The sequence below is a fragment of the Urocampus carinirostris genome, chromosome 20 (genome assembly GCF_059441175.1).
Source record: "Urocampus carinirostris isolate Australia breed hairy pipefish chromosome 20, RoL_Ucar_1.0, whole genome shotgun sequence".
Classification (NCBI taxonomy): domain Eukaryota; kingdom Metazoa; phylum Chordata; class Actinopteri; order Syngnathiformes; family Syngnathidae; genus Urocampus; species Urocampus carinirostris.
In genome coordinates, this window is record NC_142368.1 from 28,388,785 (window position 1) to 28,405,541 (window position 16,757).

The 16,757-nt window shown below is 41.4% G+C and overlaps 1 protein-coding gene across 3 annotated transcripts in view; it reads left to right on the forward strand.

The window, feature by feature from the left end:
- The window catches only part of ezrb (ezrin b), a 77,312-nt gene extending 62,401 nt beyond the window's left edge, over positions 1-14,911 (forward strand). For all 3 annotated transcript variants that reach the window (XM_088324648.1, XM_088324647.1, XM_088324646.1), the window contains exons 10-14: positions 3,490-3,620; positions 6,783-6,943; positions 10,395-10,487; positions 11,633-12,097; positions 13,558-14,911. In XM_088324648.1, coding sequence (XP_088180774.1) covers positions 3,490-3,620; positions 6,783-6,943; positions 10,395-10,487; positions 11,633-12,097; positions 13,558-13,722 — 1,015 coding nt within the window. In that variant the 3' untranslated portion in view covers positions 13,723-14,911. The remainder of the gene's footprint in view (positions 1-3,489; positions 3,621-6,782; positions 6,944-10,394; positions 10,488-11,632; positions 12,098-13,557) is intronic.
- Positions 14,912-16,757: the final 1,846 nt, after the last annotated feature.

Consider the following 16,757-nt stretch of genomic DNA (forward strand, 5'->3'; position numbering starts at 1 on the left):
AGCTAATTAAAATAATTGGGCCATCGTGGTCTATTAATGCGTTTATTTAAACAATAAAGCGCAATCGTATTCTACAAAATGCGTTCGTTACGCGGATGAAAAAGTCACCAACGTCACGTCTCCCGCTCGGGCCGCGATGGCTCTACACGGCCCTCGATGGGGGGGAAAGGTGTAGGGGGGGCCTGTGGGGGCTAGGGGTCGGTGAAGCGGAAGCCGCGTGGACCCAGCAGTGGCAGCCGTGGGCTACCAGTACATCAGTACGGCCAGAGTAAGTCGAGAGCCTTCCCGGCTTAGCATGGTGCTCGTGGCGCACGTTAAAGCTCGTGTTTGCTGACGGGATCTCAAAGACTATTATGCGTTACGGCGGTGAAGCGGAAGCCGCACCAAAACCGCGCGCCGGTGTTGTGCCCAAATCCGACTCCCGTACAAAATCCTCCCCCCCCCTCGCATGAACGCGCATTCTGCTGCACTTCCGACAGGCCGCCGCGGTGTCGTGCGTATCGCGCCCGAAAGTACCCACGCCGCGGGTTAGGGGCTCGCTCGCGAATAATAAGGATAAGCGGTGCAGATAATGAGATGAGATGAGATTTTTTTTTTTCTTTTTGAAGGGGCGTTGCTACTTCGCAGATTTTCAGTTTTTGCGGGTGGTTTTGCTCCCCATTAAACGGATCTAAAAAAATAATAATGAAAATTTTTTTTTTTTTTTTTTTTTTTTTGAAGGTGCGCCGCTACTTCGCGGATTTTCACTTAACGCGGGTGGTTTAGGTCCCCATTAACCGCGATAACCGAGGTCTTACTGTCTGTATTACTATAAATTGTTCAATACATTTTCTGTATGACTAAGACTCATGAGACGAATGTATCTTTTTCTGCCTCTTTAATCTTACATCCGTGGTCAACGGCATCTCACAACATACTTCCTCTGGGAATGGGCATTACATTTTATGTCCCTGTCAGCTCCCAACATAGGCACATTAGTTCTATTTATTGGTTCCTACCAATGTTCCCACATCTATCTTTTTAAAATGCTTACCCACATGCAGAGATAATTGCTTTAAATTATATTTATTTGGTTCAGAATCAAATTCGGTGGTTAGTGATTCGGCCAGCGGGTGGTGCTCACAATTTACCATTAGAATTAGTTCCCAAAATAGCCTCTTTTTGTCTTTAGAATTAAGAAGGAAGCAATCTTTACAAGATATTGTAATTGTAGCTTTAAATGATCGATTTGCAGTTCATTGATATGGATATTGATTGTTCAGTCCGAAAAAAAACAATAGAGAAACACAAATAAATTATGCAAACGGTTTGATTCTAACAAACTACATTTTATTTACATGTCAAGGGGGTGAGACAATCTTTAGCAGGAATGAAAGTACTGTTTAAGTCCACTCTTGTTTGCAATAAGCGTAGAACCACTCGCAGAATCAATAAGACAAAATGAGCAAATTAGGGGAATATTAGATGAAGGAGGAGAAGAGCATAAAATATCACTGTTTGCAGATGACTTGTTGGTAATGCTGAAAGAGCCCTCTTTATCAATACCACCACTACTGGAGAACTTTAAAATATATGGAGAAGTAGCTGGGTATTTAAATAATGAGAGCAAATCAGTAGCAATGATGATATCAGGAAAATGTCCGACAGATTTGATAGAAAGATTTGATTTCAAATGGACAAATAAAGGGTTTAAATATTTGGGGGTGACTATTACACCACATTCCACACAGCTTTTTGATGCAAATTATGGAAATTGGATGAAAGAAATAAGGAAGGATTTGGAAAGATGGGAAATTTTGCCCTTAAGTCTTATCGGAAAATACAAAACCCTTTTAGCTTCTAAAGAAAAAGGGGGGCTTAGACCTACCCAATATTAGATGCTATTATTGGGCAGCTCAAATTAAAGCTCTTATTTTGTGGATTACTACAGACAAAGATACAATATGGGTGGACATGGAGCAGCGGTCTTGTCCAAATGTGCCTGTGGAATCGTTACCATACATATCAGTAGTGATGTGGAAGAAGTTAAAAATCCAGAATGAATGGCTTAAGGGAACTATTAAAACATGATCAACAATAAAAAATAAATATCAGGGTCTTCCAAAAATAGCGTAAAATCCAGACTTTAAACCTGGGGATATGGATGTGGGATTTGAAAATTGGGCGTGAAAAGAATTGATGTTGATTACCTAAGTGTTCGAAGGACAAGCATTGAAATCGTTCGAACTCCAACAAGAATTTGCCCTACCTAGAAATGATTTTTCAACTAATGCATTACCTCCAGAAACATGATGAATGGGGAAAAATATCTAAGGAGCCAACTAAATTTGAGGAATTATTAATATCGTACTCTAAAGGACAGTCAATAAAGGGGGTTATCTCAAAATTGTATAACGCTCTGCGAGTGGATCTCAGTAATGATGACATGTTGTAAAAATGCGATTCTTCTATACAGCCTCTATCACTTCAAAATATAAAAAATACCTCCAATCTATGTTGGCATAACTGGGAGGGTCGGTGATTTTAAGCATATTGCCCTGTAATATTAAATTTCTGGAGAAGTATTCAGACAGAAATAAAATTAACTATTGGGTGGGAGTTGCGGTTGGATCCAGTGACCTATGTATTAGGAATTTTTGCCAGAAGAATTATTGACTGGTCAACATAAATATGTACTAAAGGTTATGCTTCTGGTAGCAAAGAAATCACAGTGTCCTGGCTCAAACCACAACCTCCTGACATAAAACAATGGAGAGACAAATTAAAGCAAATTAATGGAAAAAATCACTGCAAGACTTCAATTCGAGAACAGAGCTTATCACACAATTTTTACTTGATGTCTAAACACCTAATTTTTTATTTTATTTATTTTATTAACATTTTTTATTGTTTCTCTTGTTATTTATGAGTATGTCAATTGTATATATTTTTTGTTTGTGTTGCTGTATGATGGAGGAATAAAACCTCTGTCAAAGTGTTTGAGTAATAAAAAGTACTGATCAATAAACCTGGTTTTAAGGGAATCAACTCATTTAAAAGATCTAGAATTATTTTATAGCGTGTCAGAGTGATATTTATACCCAGCACCGAAAACAGTGTGTGTATGTGTGATTAAAAAAGAAAAATGCACCTTGTAATTAAACACCTACTTTCCTGTCTTGATGACATTAAAGCCTGGATGGCCCTCAACCTTTTAAATGCTAATGAAAAGAAAATTGAGGTGATTGTCTTTGTTCTTAGTGGCTCCACCTATTAAATTGGGCTCCTTGGCGCTATATGTACAGCCAAATGTTGCTAACTTGGTCAACAAGTCCCTGGCTAATTCCTAACACAGGCTCATTAGTTCCCATTGGTTTCAATCAATATTCCCACTTTGCCAGGTTGTAATTATTAGATGTAGGGCTAAAATAGGCTAACCCTGACCATTAAAAGATCTCGGGCACCTTGTGTTAGCATCCTCTCTAGTTGACGACTTCTATTTATCCTCAGGGCTCAGTTGGAGAAAGAGAAGAAGAAGAGGGAAGCTGTTGAGAGGGAGAAGGAACAGATGGAGCGCGACAGGAAGGACATTTTGTCGAGGCTCTCACAGTTTCAGGAGAAGACCAAGAAGGCGGAGCAAGGTGTGTGGAAAAGCCTCAAATGTGCTTAAAATACACATTTAGGGGTTGGCTACCAGTGTTATGCACATTACTTTAAAAAATTAATTAGTTATAGTAACCGCTCTACTTCTTCCAAAAATAAACAGAGTTAGTAACTGAATTACTCTATAGTAAAAGTAACCAGTTACTAGGGAAAGTAACTATTTCCTACCTTTAATAATAACTGGATGGATGTCAAAGAATTTGAAATTTTCTGAGCAGTATTTGGGTCAGCTAAATAGAAAAGAACAGACAGATAGTTGTATTATAGAACCTTGTGATATTTATTGTGCCTCACCAGCAAAAGTTTTATCCTACACTTGAAGTGCAACAAAAAAATCAAACTCTCACGATCTGAGACAACTGTTCAAGTAGAAATAGGCAATTGCACTCCAAATATTGTATTCACAACAAAAGTTAACAGTAGAAGTGACTATCCAATTCCTCTCACTACCTCGCTCACTCACTCCCTCCCTTCTCTTCCTCTGTTTCACTCCTCCCCTCTCCCTATCCCACATTCTCTTTCTCTCTGTCTATAATAGCTAATAAGACTTCTCTCAGTGAGGAGAGAGCAACAGTTTTGGAAGATTTAGTTTTTTCAGACGCAGGGACCATTGAGAAAATTCCTCACGAGTTTCACCAAATAGATGTTATGGATTGAAATTTGATAGCCGTCTTACCTGTTATGCCATCCCGCACGTACCACATTGTTTTGTGTTATTGTAGATGTCTAACATGTTAGCATGTTCACTTTCGCGTGTTGTTGGTAAATAAATATGACCGACGAACTGGCTGTGCTGGTGAAAACATCTAGACATGCAGGGAGTGCAGTTTGCTGTGTTATACTGAAACGTGGCTCACATCCAGCATCCTGGACGGTAACGTGGAGCTACCCGGCTTCAGCGCTGTTAGGGCAGACAGAGACACAAAAGCCTGCGGAAAGTGGAGAGGAGGCGTACTCCCTGACTACGTGAACACGAGGTGGTGTAATCCTGGGCATGTGAACACAAAGATTTCCATCTGCTGCAGGGACGTAATTTTGCGTTCTTATTACTTGCCCAAAGAGTTTGGACATGCCATTGTTGTCATTGTTTACATCCCACCGCGCGCTAACGAGGAAGTAGTGTGCGTTATTCACTCCACTGTTGCTAAACTACAAACGCAGCACCTCGAGACCATCCTGTTAATTTCTGGGGACTTCAATCACGTGACCCTGGATACAACACTGCCTGCTCTCTTCCAGTATGTGGACTGAAACACCAGGGGTAATAGGACTATTGACCTGCTGTATGCAAACATTAAGGACGCGTACAGTGCTACTCCACTGCCTGCACTGGGGAAAGCAGACTACAACCTCATTCTGCTTATACCTCACCATAAACCATAAGTGAGAAGCTACCAACAACCACACGCTCCTTCAGGAAATGGTCTACTGTGGCAGAGCAGGCTCTGAAAGACTCCTTAGGATTTACGGACTAGGATCTCCTGCAAGGGTTCAGCAGTGGGGACATTAAGTAGGTGGCAAACTGCACTACGGACTACATCAACTTCTGTATGGACGCTGTTGTTCCTGTAAGAACTGTACGCTGCTATGCCAACAACAAGCCCTGGATCACAAGCGACATCAAGTGCCTTCTGAACCAGAAGAAGAGGGCCTTAGCGAGTGCAGAGGCAGCTCTGAGAAGCGAAGGAGCAGTACAGGAGGAAGTTGGAGAAAAACCTACAGAAGAACAGCATAAAGGAGATCCAGGAAGGGATAAATACCATCACCGGCTCCAGCGGGGTGCGGCCGTGTAAGGAGATGTGGGGAAGGTTAACCAGTTTAACATTTGTAACAGGTTTGACCACCCCCACTTGTTCTCACCCCAGACTGCAGCTGTCCCTCCCCCTCTGGACAACAGAATGAAGGACACCCCCCCACACTCAATATCACTGCAGCCCAGGTGAGTGGAGAGCTGAGGAAGCTGCGACCCAGCAAAGCAGCTGGTCCAGATGGAGTATTGCCCTGACAGCTGAAGGCCTGTGCGTTGGAGCTGGCAGACCCTCTAGATGGTGGTGGACTTCAGGAGGCCTAGACCTCACCTGGAATCTGGAACCATCAAAGGAGAATGTGTAGAGTTTGTCTAGACCAACAAAGACCTAGGTGTGCAGCTGGACAATAGACTTGACCGGACTGCCAACACAGAAGCTCTATGCAGGAAAGGACAAAGCCGACTGTACTTCCTCAGAAGGCTGGCGTCCTTCAACATCTCCAAAAAGCTCCTGCAGATGTTCTATCAGACTGTTGTGGCAAGCGCCCTTTTCTATACGGCAGTGTGTTGGAGAGGCAGCACTAAGAAGAAGGATGTCTCTTGTCTTAATAAACTGGTGAGGAAGGCGGGCTCTGTTGTGGGCACAGAGTTGGACAGCCTGACTACTGTAGCAGAGAGACGGGCACTGAACAAGCTGCTGTCAATCATGGACAATTCACTACATCCACTACACAGCATCATCTCCAGACATAAGAGCAGCTTCAGCGACAGACTGCTCTCACAGTTTTGTTCCACGGACAGACGGAGGAGATCATTTCTCCCTCATGCCATGAGGCTCTTTAACTCCACCCGGGGGAGTAAAAGCCCACATTAAACCCCAACCCCACATATTACCTCATTTTTATTACAGTGTCTATTTTTCGGAACAGTTTTTTAAATGCTCTTTATTCCACAGGTTATATTGGGTATTTTTGTATTCTATATCTCTTATATTATTTTCTAACACAAGGATACTGCTGGAAATGTGAATTTCCCGACGGGGATGAATAAAGTATCTATCTATAGATGGTACCATCTATCTATCTAAAGTCTGACCGAGGATGTCTTGCTTATCTTCCTTACGCACAAGAAGACTGCACCCTTTGATTCAACTTAAACATGAGACAACATGCTTAATTTTTACCAAACCAAGTAACTCAGCGCTTTTGACCGTCAGTAACGGTAACGGCAGAAAAAAACAATTAGCAAGATTACCCAGCGACTGAAAATTTACGCGTTTAAGTAATGGCATTATTTGTTATTCTCAACAGTGTTGGCTACTATTTTGGGACCAGATTACTGTTACTCAAGGCAAAAAAAATAACATCTTGATGAATCATAAACCATTTTTCAGATCTGGAGGAACAGACCCATAGGGCTCTGATGTTGGAGCAGGAGCGTCGAAGAGCAGAGGAGGAGGCGGCTCGTCTGGAGGCGGAACGTCAGGCGGCCCTCCTTGCCAAAGAAGCCTTCGCTCGCCAATCCGAGAGCCAGAAGATTAGTCAGGACCAGCTGGTTTGTGCTTGCAACTGTTTACATACATAAAATTTTCCAGATCAAAAGTCACAATTTTTTAAAAGAACTCTGCTAGTTTTTAGCCCAGATGATGGGGGCAATTTTTCACGCAGATTTTTGGGCATATGAACAATTGCAAGTTTTAATTTGAAAAGAAAAATACACTAGCTTTGGCACAGTAATGATAGTTTTTAGCACAGAAGAAAGAAATACTAATTTCTGATGCTAGTTTTTAGTTGAAAAGTACGCTAGTATTTGCCGCACAAAAAGTCGACGATAGTTTTCAGCATAGAAGATGGTCATTTTTGGTGTGGAGGATGACAATGGCATTTTTTGCATAGAAGGTAACACTAGAATAGTGGTTCTCAAATATTGGTGCAGGGACCCCTGCGTGGTCGCAAAGCTCTGTCAAGGGTAGCAAGGGTGCGTTTGACTTTGGAGAACTTTTTTTTTTTACCTCTCCTACGATAAATTGGAATTGCTTGGACGGAGTAGCGTTTCATTGGCAGAGCGAAAGTAGCAACCACGGTGGGAGACAGCAAAGACTGACATGCTTGCTTTGTTTGTTTGTTTGCAGTGGACAGCACCATGTCAAAAAAGTTAAGTTGTTCCTTAAGGACATTACAACCCAATCACTCGTAAGAAGCTTGAGGTTTTTTTTCAGGAACAATGTGCCAAAAGGCAGAGATTTGTCGTGGATAGAGGTAACGTGTTACCACTTATATTGACCAATCGTTGTTTTGTCCCAACCAATATTATTGGATCAATTAAAAGATCCCAAGGGAGGGGAGGCGTGGCAGAAAATAATCTAGCTGTTCGCTCTCTCTCTCTGTCTCTCTGACTCTCTCTGTCTCTCTCTCTTTCTTTATTTCCCCCTTTCTCTCTTTCCTCCCTTTTTCTCTCTCATTCTGTCTTTCTCTCCGTATTTTTTCTGACTTTTCCTTGTTTCTCTTTATTTCGCTCTGTTCTCTCTTTCTATTTTTCTCTCTCTTTTTGCTTTGTCTCTCTCTTTCTTTCTCTCTGTGTTTGTCTTTCTTTTTCTCTGCCTCTTTTCTTTCTTTGCCTTTCTGATACTGTGTGTGTGACCCAATGCTAAATCTATTCCACTTCGGTCATCCTGGAAGGGGGATTACCACTTGTGAGGCCTCTTCTCAAGGCTTCTTTTTTCCTCACGCTGAGGTTTTGAGTTTTTCCTTGTCAGCATATTGGTTTAAGATCAGGCGATGGTGTCATTGTAAGCCTGGTTTGGGCCTGCTTTTCTTCAGCAGGGACAGGGAAGATGGTTAACAACCCAAATACAGGACCATTCTGGAAGAAAACCTGATTGAGTCTGCAAAAGACCTGAGACTGGGACGGAGATTTGTCTTCCAACAAGACAGTGATCCAAAACATAAAGCAAAAGCTCCAATAGAATGGTTCACCAAAAAACATATCAAGGTGTTAGAATGGCCAAGTCAAAGTCCAGACCTCAATCCAATTGAGAATCCGTGGAAAGGATTGAAATCTGCTGTTCACAAACGCTTTCCATCCTACCTCAATGAGCTCGAGCCGTTTCGCAAGGAGAAATGGGCAAAAATATCAGTTTCTCGGTGTGCAAAAATGATAGAGACATACCCAAAGCGACTTGCAGCTGTAATCACAGCAAAAGGTGGCGCTACAAAGTATTAACTCAATGGGGCTGAATAATTTTGCACACCCACTTTTTCGTTTTTTATTTGTTAAAAAAGTTTTATATATCCAATAATGTGTTTTCCAATTCATGATTGTGTCCCACTTATTTTTGAATTACAGTTTTATATCTTGATGTTTGAAGTCTGAAATGTGGCAAAAGGTCACAGATTTCAAGGGGCCCAAATAGTTTCACAAGCCACTGTATATGGCCCCCAAGCTAAAATGAAGTTGACACCCCTGACTTAAACGAACTCAATGCTAGATTTCAGTGTAGAGGATGACATAGTTTTCTAATTATAAGAAGTCAAAGGTAATTTTGAGAGCAGATCATAATGCAAGTCTAAGCATGCAAGAAAGGCTGTTACTCTTTTGATGCAGATAATCATGTGAGTTATGGACGTATGAGAAGACAAGGCTAACATTTGGCGCTGTACATAATGCTAGTTTTTCGCATCCAAAAATGTAGCTATTCTTCAGCATAGAAAACTGCGTACGTTTTCGATATATAAGGCAACAGAGCTAACTCATGGTTCAGAAAGAAACGCTAGTCTGAGCGGAAAGGAAAACAATGCTAGAAGATGTATTTAAATTGTGAGTGGACAACCCTAGTGTCCAATGATATTTCACCCTGAAAATACAGTACAGTATAATTCAGACCATAAGGTGCACCGTGTTAAAAGGCACAGTCTCCATAGCTGGTTTTATTTCTGTATTTAACACTACACAAGGCTCATGGCACGATAGGGCACAGATGCTCTCTGCGGCAGCCACTGTTGTCCGTAAATCCGACTCCTTTGCAAAATCTGAATCCCCTTCGCGTGAACTATGCTTCTCAGCGCTGCAATGTTGGTGACGTTTTCTTGAACGTTTTATATAAACTGCAACTGCTTTTTTGTTTTAATCACTTCAATCAATATTCCTTAACACATTATACAGACTACAATTGTGACACACGTTCTGTCGGAAGTGTTGCACGTTCACACAAGGGGAGTCTGATTTCTCAGGGAAGTCAAATTTAGGCACTGCACCTTACAACACACACCAGCGTAAAAGTGCGTATTCAAAAAATACAGCAGGAGCAAAACTGTGTTTCGTAGTGGTTTATTTAAGTATTCATTACAAAGTAAAACACACGAAACATTTTTATTTAAACTTGCACTGTAACGATACGCAAAACAGGTTCTTAAAAGTCATCTTTTATTGCTATGCTTTGCTGGATGATTCACCGCTCAAGGCTTCTCGGGCGGCTGCTCAGTTTCCGTGTTCTTCCGCGTAGCGTAGAAATAAACACACCATAGCGGACGAAAACACGGAAAGCATTCGATGGAGGGAAAGGGAGGTTTTGGATTTAATTAATGATCGAGGGGACGACTCTGTTCAGCTTCCGGTAGCACAATAACTTTCAAAATGCTAAATACGCTACAACGTTAGCGTCCAGGAGTACTTTTACAAACAATGCATTGCCTGTGAAGTCACGTTTCCTCTTCTGCGCAAGCTGTACATGGTGGCGTCCACGCAGATGTATGCATTTAGTTAAAATCTCACAAAAACATTGGAGAATTGAGCATTATGCTCTGCAGTGTGAATGGCAGCCTCATGGTGTCCTCAGCTACAGTGCGTTGGCTGCTTTTCATCACACACATGTGGCACTGCACGATAGGGCATGCCGCATACTTTGAAGAAAATCTGGGAATTTTATGTTCGCATTATGTTTGTGAAATTAGGTTAGTTTTTACGAGAGATTGTCTTCTTTGGTCATCACTTAAGAATATGATTTTAGGCTGCGCAGCTGAAGGAGCACACATCCAGAATCTCCCTGCTGGAGGACGCCAGGAAACGCAAGGAGAACGAGGTGGATGAGTGGCAGCTCAGGGTAAGAACCTGGTCTAAATGACCTTGGATTGTTTAAACAGAATTTTGTTTTTAAACCAGACACAGAATGCGTACTGTTCCTCCCCACCATTATGCAAATAAGGTGCAAAATATTCCATGTGCCAGGGAACTCGAGAAATGTAGTCTCACTTCTTTACTCTAAAGCAGGGGTGTCAAACTCATTTGGGCTCGGGGGCCACATAGTAAAAAAAAAAACTTATGGGGGCCAGATTAGTAGGTTAAAGAGAGAGAGAAAGAAAAAAAGAGCCCAAAAAGTCAGACATAAAGAGAGAAAGAGTGACAGTGATATAGAGGAAGAAAGATAAGAAGAAAGTCAGAGAGTAAATACAGAGAACAAGAGACAGTGATGTAGAAAAATAAAGAGAGAAAAGATTAACCCCATAGCGGGCCTGATTTGTTTGCTCCCGGTTGGCGCTCACTGGCTGCTCACTCCGTGTTGTTTGGCCAGCTAGCCTTGTGTAATATTGTGCTGGTAATGCCGTGTTCCCTGGTTTATTCCCGGCTAGTTTCACGTTTATCGCTATAACCCTTTGTTCTTTTCGCTGTTGCTTTCCAGTTAGCCTGGCTGTCTACCCAGTGGTTTTGATCGTCTAGCCTGGCATCAGCGCCGGTTTTGCCGTGGTTCTTAGTTGGTTTATCTCGGCCGCGTTTATCACTTTATTTGGTAGCTCTTTTTGTTGTTGGTTACCGGTTAGCCTGGCCATGTATCCATGTGATTTTTATCAGATAGTCTGGCATTAGCGGCAGTTTAACCATGTTCCTTGGTTTGTTTATTTCCGGATTGTTTTGCGTATGTCGCCCTAGCCGTTGCCGCTTTTGGTTGCTGGTTCCCATTTGTTCTGGCTTCTCACTGGGTGTTTTTTAGTCGACTAGCCTGATGTATTGGTGGTTACCTTATTACTTTGTGTGATTATTCCCGGCTGACTTCGCGTTTGTGGCCGTAGCCATTTCTAATACTACTAATAACCGGTATCGGCCCTCATAAACTCACATTGGACAATGCCTAATCCCTGTATAATCATGAAATACAAACATATAATACATAGATTTCATGCAAAAGCATGTACTATTTCCCTACATTTTGCAAGTTTAGAAACTAGAAACGACTTTTAATCTCTTCACTAGGCCAAGGAAGCTCAAAATGATTTGATCAAGACCCAGCAGGAGCTGGATAAAGTCAAGACGGCCGCCCCGCCGATGCTGACGCCAATGCAGATGCAGATGTTGACACCGATGCAGATGCTAACGCCCACGCAGATGCAGATGTTGACGCCAATGCAAATTCAGACGCTAGCGTCCATGCAGCCACAGATGCAAACGGTGCCCGTACAACCGGCGCCGCCCGTGGTGCCGCCGCCGCCCGTTTGGTCTCGAACGCAGACAGGGAGGCAGGCTGCGGTAGAGAGGATGTCCACGCCACCGCCGCCGCCTTCCCTAATGTACAACTTTAGCGACAATAGCGAAGACGACGAGAACGGCAGCATGCACAGCGCTGATCTGCACAATGACGCCATCAACAACTTGCAGCGCACAGAGGAAGACCGCCAGACCGAGGCGCAGAAAAATGAGCGCCTTAAGAAGCAGCTCAAGGTAACTTTTAATGAAGGGCTCAGGAAAATATTTTGTTTTGTATGTTTTTCTTTGAGGAGCCATACCATATATTTTATGACAAAATTCAGCAAACTCACTCTCCAAAAGAAAGCCAAATTTTCAGCACATTTTATTTCACTGTGTGACGTTAGATTATTTGACAAATTTATGAAATAGGCGCTGGCATTATTCTTGTGTCACATATCAACAAATATACCACTTTAAACTCGTCTCCCCCTCACAGTTATTTAAGATCATCAAGACTTTTTTTCATAAATATTGGTTTTAAAACAAGATGCAAGCAGAGTTCTTTTGAAAATATGTCACAAAAAACTGCAAGCATGAAGTTCATGGCTGTATTTTCCTTCAGCGCACCGTGCAAGTGTGAGAGTGAGGGGAGTGTGCTTTGTTGTATAGATCCACCCTTTCCCACTGCTCACCAAACCAAACTCCTCACTGTGATTGGCTGGTGTTTCTGGCTCTTTATAGGTTTTCTGTGGTTTTATCTTAAAGTGCCTTAACAGTGAACCTAAATTGTTTATCGAGTTTCCATACAAAGCAGGGGTCTCAAACTCGCTGTCCAGGGGCCAAGTGCGGACCCCAGGATTACAGTTTGAGGCCCCTGCCTTAATAGGAAAGTTAAAGGGACAGGATGTATTATTTGCCCAATAGATGTCACTGTAATTTGTTGTGCCACCGAAAACGAGTGTAAAAGCACCACAGAAGAAGACAAAATAAAGAGACTCAAAACAACCGCAACGCACCTTATAACAGTTGAAAAAAAGATAAATAAGAAAAGAAAAAAAAGAAAGCAATTAAAGAAAGGAGAGAAAAAAGGAAAGAAAAAAACCTGAAATGTTTACATTTTATTTGCACGGTACCCTGACTACCTCAGAAGGGTGATTTTTGCAATTCCTGACAATGAACACCCCGGCGTTTAAGTGCACTCTTCAACTCTTAAGTGCGCAGCACACACGCTCCCCTGCCGATCTCGAAAGCACGATATTTGCCTTTACTGATTACGAACGGCTTGTCAGAGATGGCAAAAATTACCACTCCGGGGTCGTCAGGGTATCGTGCAAGTTGTGTAGCTCCTCCACAAAAAAAGAAACAGAACACACAACGAGTGGATTAAAAAAAAAAAAAAAACAGCGAAGCGGCCCGCCCTCATGATTGACATTTTATCCTCAAGATTTTACCCTTAAGTAGGAAGTATGCTCTTTATATACTGGACTTAATGATTCAAATTGTTAGCGCTGCGTTAGCGATGTGGGCACTTGATTCGAATCCACGCTAATCAGATTTGGAATGCTATAAATGAGATTTGTATGAGTAGGGTTTTATCTCCGAGCCTTATGTGCTCATGAAAAGAGCCATATATGGCTCGCAAGCCATAGGTAACCAATCTTTGATACAAAATTATCATTATCATCTAAAGCAATTTTGCCGATCTCTTTCAGGATCTGACGGACGAGCTGGCCCAATCCCGGGACCATTCTAGGAACACCCAAAATGATCTCCTCCACTCGGAAAATGTCCGAGCTGGCCGTGATAAATACAAAACCCTCAAGCAAATCCGCCAAGGCAACACCAAGCAGAGAATTGACGAGTTTGAGGCTTTGTAAAGGGTGAGCGGTCTCTGCCACATTAAGATGGGAACACTTTTTGCTCTCTCGGCCTCTTTGCCCGACCACCAGGGGGGGCGACCTAAGCTCCCCTGATTTGTTGAGTTTCATATTTATAAAGTATATGGGACATTAAAAATGTGGGGGGTCATCTCTGTTTGTATATTTTGTTTTTCTATACTATCAATGAACATTTATACACTGAGCAAAATATCCATTTCTTCGGATCCTCGCTTTTAAGTTACCAATCGATAGACTTTTGAACACAGGTGTCAAACATGCACCCCACAACCCAGATCATGCACGTTTTTTTTCAGCCCAGAAAAGCACAGGGGAAAAATAAGCTGCAGTTTGAAATACGTCCACTTAATGTTGACAAAGCTAAGTTCCACTTGAAAAGCAACTGGAGCTGTATTACTTTCTCTCTCTCTATCTTTCTTTTTTTCTGTCTCTCTCTTTTTTCCTCCCCTTTTTGTTCTTTTTTCTATCTCTTTGTCTCTCCTTTTATCTCTTTCACTTTCTCTCTTTTTTTCTCTCACTCACTCTCTCTTTCTCACTTTCTCTTTTTCAATCTTTTCTTTTCTTTCTAGATTTCTTTCTGTATCTCTCTTTTGCCTTATTTCTCTCTCTTTCTCTACAAGTCTCTCTTTCTCTCTTTTTCTCTCTTCTTTCTTTCTTTTCCCTGTATTTTTCCCTTTTTCTTTTTCTCCTATTCTCTCTTTTTCTCTATTCCTCTTTTCCTCTTTATCCGTCTCTTCTTAACTCTTTCACTTTCTCTTTCTCTCTAGATCACTCTCTCTTTCTTCCCCTCTTTTTGTCATTCTGTCTTTCTTTTCCCCTCTGTCTCTTGTTTGCCCTCTTTTCCTCTCTTGTTCTCTCTCTCTCATTCTCTCTTTCTGTCTTTCTTTCATTTATTTGTCAAATGAGTTTGACACCCCTCCTATAGAAGACTTTGGTTATAAATTATTGCGCTGACATGCCGTTAAAACAGTCCGTTGTTTACGTTGCCTGTTCAACTGGAATGGAATTCAAAGCACGTGTGCCTTTCTGAAGCAAAGAGAAAGAAAAGTAATTGGTTGAGAGGATTATTGTGAGTATTTTGGTTATTGCCATCGCCAACAGCAACTGTAATGAAAATGTACGTGTGTTTGAGATATAATGCCAATAAAAAGAAACAAGTATGATTAAACTCTTTGTAATTAAAATTCCAAATTTGAAAGTCTTGAAAATGCTTGACATTTAATGATGTGTTTTCAAGGTCAGGAAATGCTTGAATTGTGGGTGAATTGCTGTAAATGCGTGAAATGGTTGCCATTGCCATGTTTTTGGGCTGTCTGACTCGATGGACCACGCAATAAATGATTTTGTTTTAAAAGGTGCCTGAAATTGACGGCAAAACGCCTTCTCTGTTGGCTTGCAATTATGGCGTTGTCATGTGAAGCGTCAGAGCTCCATCCTGGTCGCACCCAAGAGGACAGCTCTATTTTTAAAAAACGACTCTTTTGGCTCTGCACACATCTTTTTGTAATGATATGTTATCAATAATAATAAAACATTAAGCATGAAATAATTTAGCAATTAGTAATTTAATATGTTTTGCTATAAATAAATGATGCAAAAGAACATTTATTTCTTGAAGGCACTGTGCCTGAAAAGTGCTTAAATATGGCCATCAAAAAAGGTGTAAGAACCCTGTTTGAAAGTAACCAATCATCCTTATTAGCTAGCTAAAATAACCAGATAGAAAGCTAAAAAAAAGCTACAGAAATAAGGCCAAATAGCTTGATAACTAGCAAAAAGATAAAAGGTTGACAAGATAGCATGCAAACGATGCAAGAAGCTAGCTAGCTAGCTTGCTAAATTGAAAAATATGTATGAAAATAGCCAGATACCAAGCTAAAAAGTTAGATCAATAGCTAGAAAACAGGGCCAAATCTTGATAACTAGCCAAAAAAATAAAATGTTAGCTAGACAGCGTGCCGAAAAAAAAAATTAAAGATTTGCCAGATAGCTTGCAATATAGCGAAAAAATGTAGGAAGATAGCTAGCTACAAAGATAAAAAAGTACATACTGTAGGTAATAAGCCAACCAAACAGCCAGATAGAAAGCTAAAAAAGAGCTAGCTAGAAATGAGGCCAAAATTTAATTTGAAAACTAGCAAAAAGGTGAACTATAGCTAGATAGCATGCATAAAATTTAAAAATGTATTTAGAGGTTGCTTAATAGCTAAAAAGAAAGTAAGATAATATTTAGCTACAACGCTAAAGGTAAGTAGTTAGCTAGGTAGCTATCTAAAAGAGTAAAAAGCCAACTAAAAATCTAGATAGATAGCTAGAATGAAGGCCAAAATTTATCTTGCAAGCAAAAAGGTCAGATTTTAACTTGTGAAGGATTTTGTACATTTTACCATGGAGGATTTTTGTACGTTCAAATACAAATTACATTTAAATGCAAAAGATATTCACTGGCTGAGCTGTGGGGCAGGTCATTGCAACCTAGTGGAGGATGATGTTTACAGAAAACAGGAACTGGGACGAAGGGCTGATATGATAATCAGCGCTTCCCGACGCAAGAGGGGCCTTCGTTACGCAGATACTCTCTGGGTCCAGACATCGAGACGCTCTTCTCCATGATGGTGGGGCCACGTGGGGGCTTTTCCTGGCGCGCCCATGGGAGGAGCCGGCGCACCAGCTGGCGGAAAAAAGGTGTGGGCCGGGAGACCTTCAGAAGATCGAAGGAGAATCGAGAGGAGGCTTGACGGAGACTCAAGCGACACTAATTCGGCTAATTTGATGGAAATCACTTAGTTAAATACTTTAAGACATTAAATCTGCCCCCGTGTACAAATGCCGGTCTCTTGTCCATATTTTCCCAAAAAGAATCGAGCACGCATTGTTAGGAGAATGAAGGCTGTGTTTGGTTAATGAAGTCAAAACAATTTGGTAAATGATACATTTGTAATATTTATTTCCGAACAATTTTGGCAACCCCCGACGTGACTTTAATAGGGAAAAGACTTCGAGAGACCTTAGAG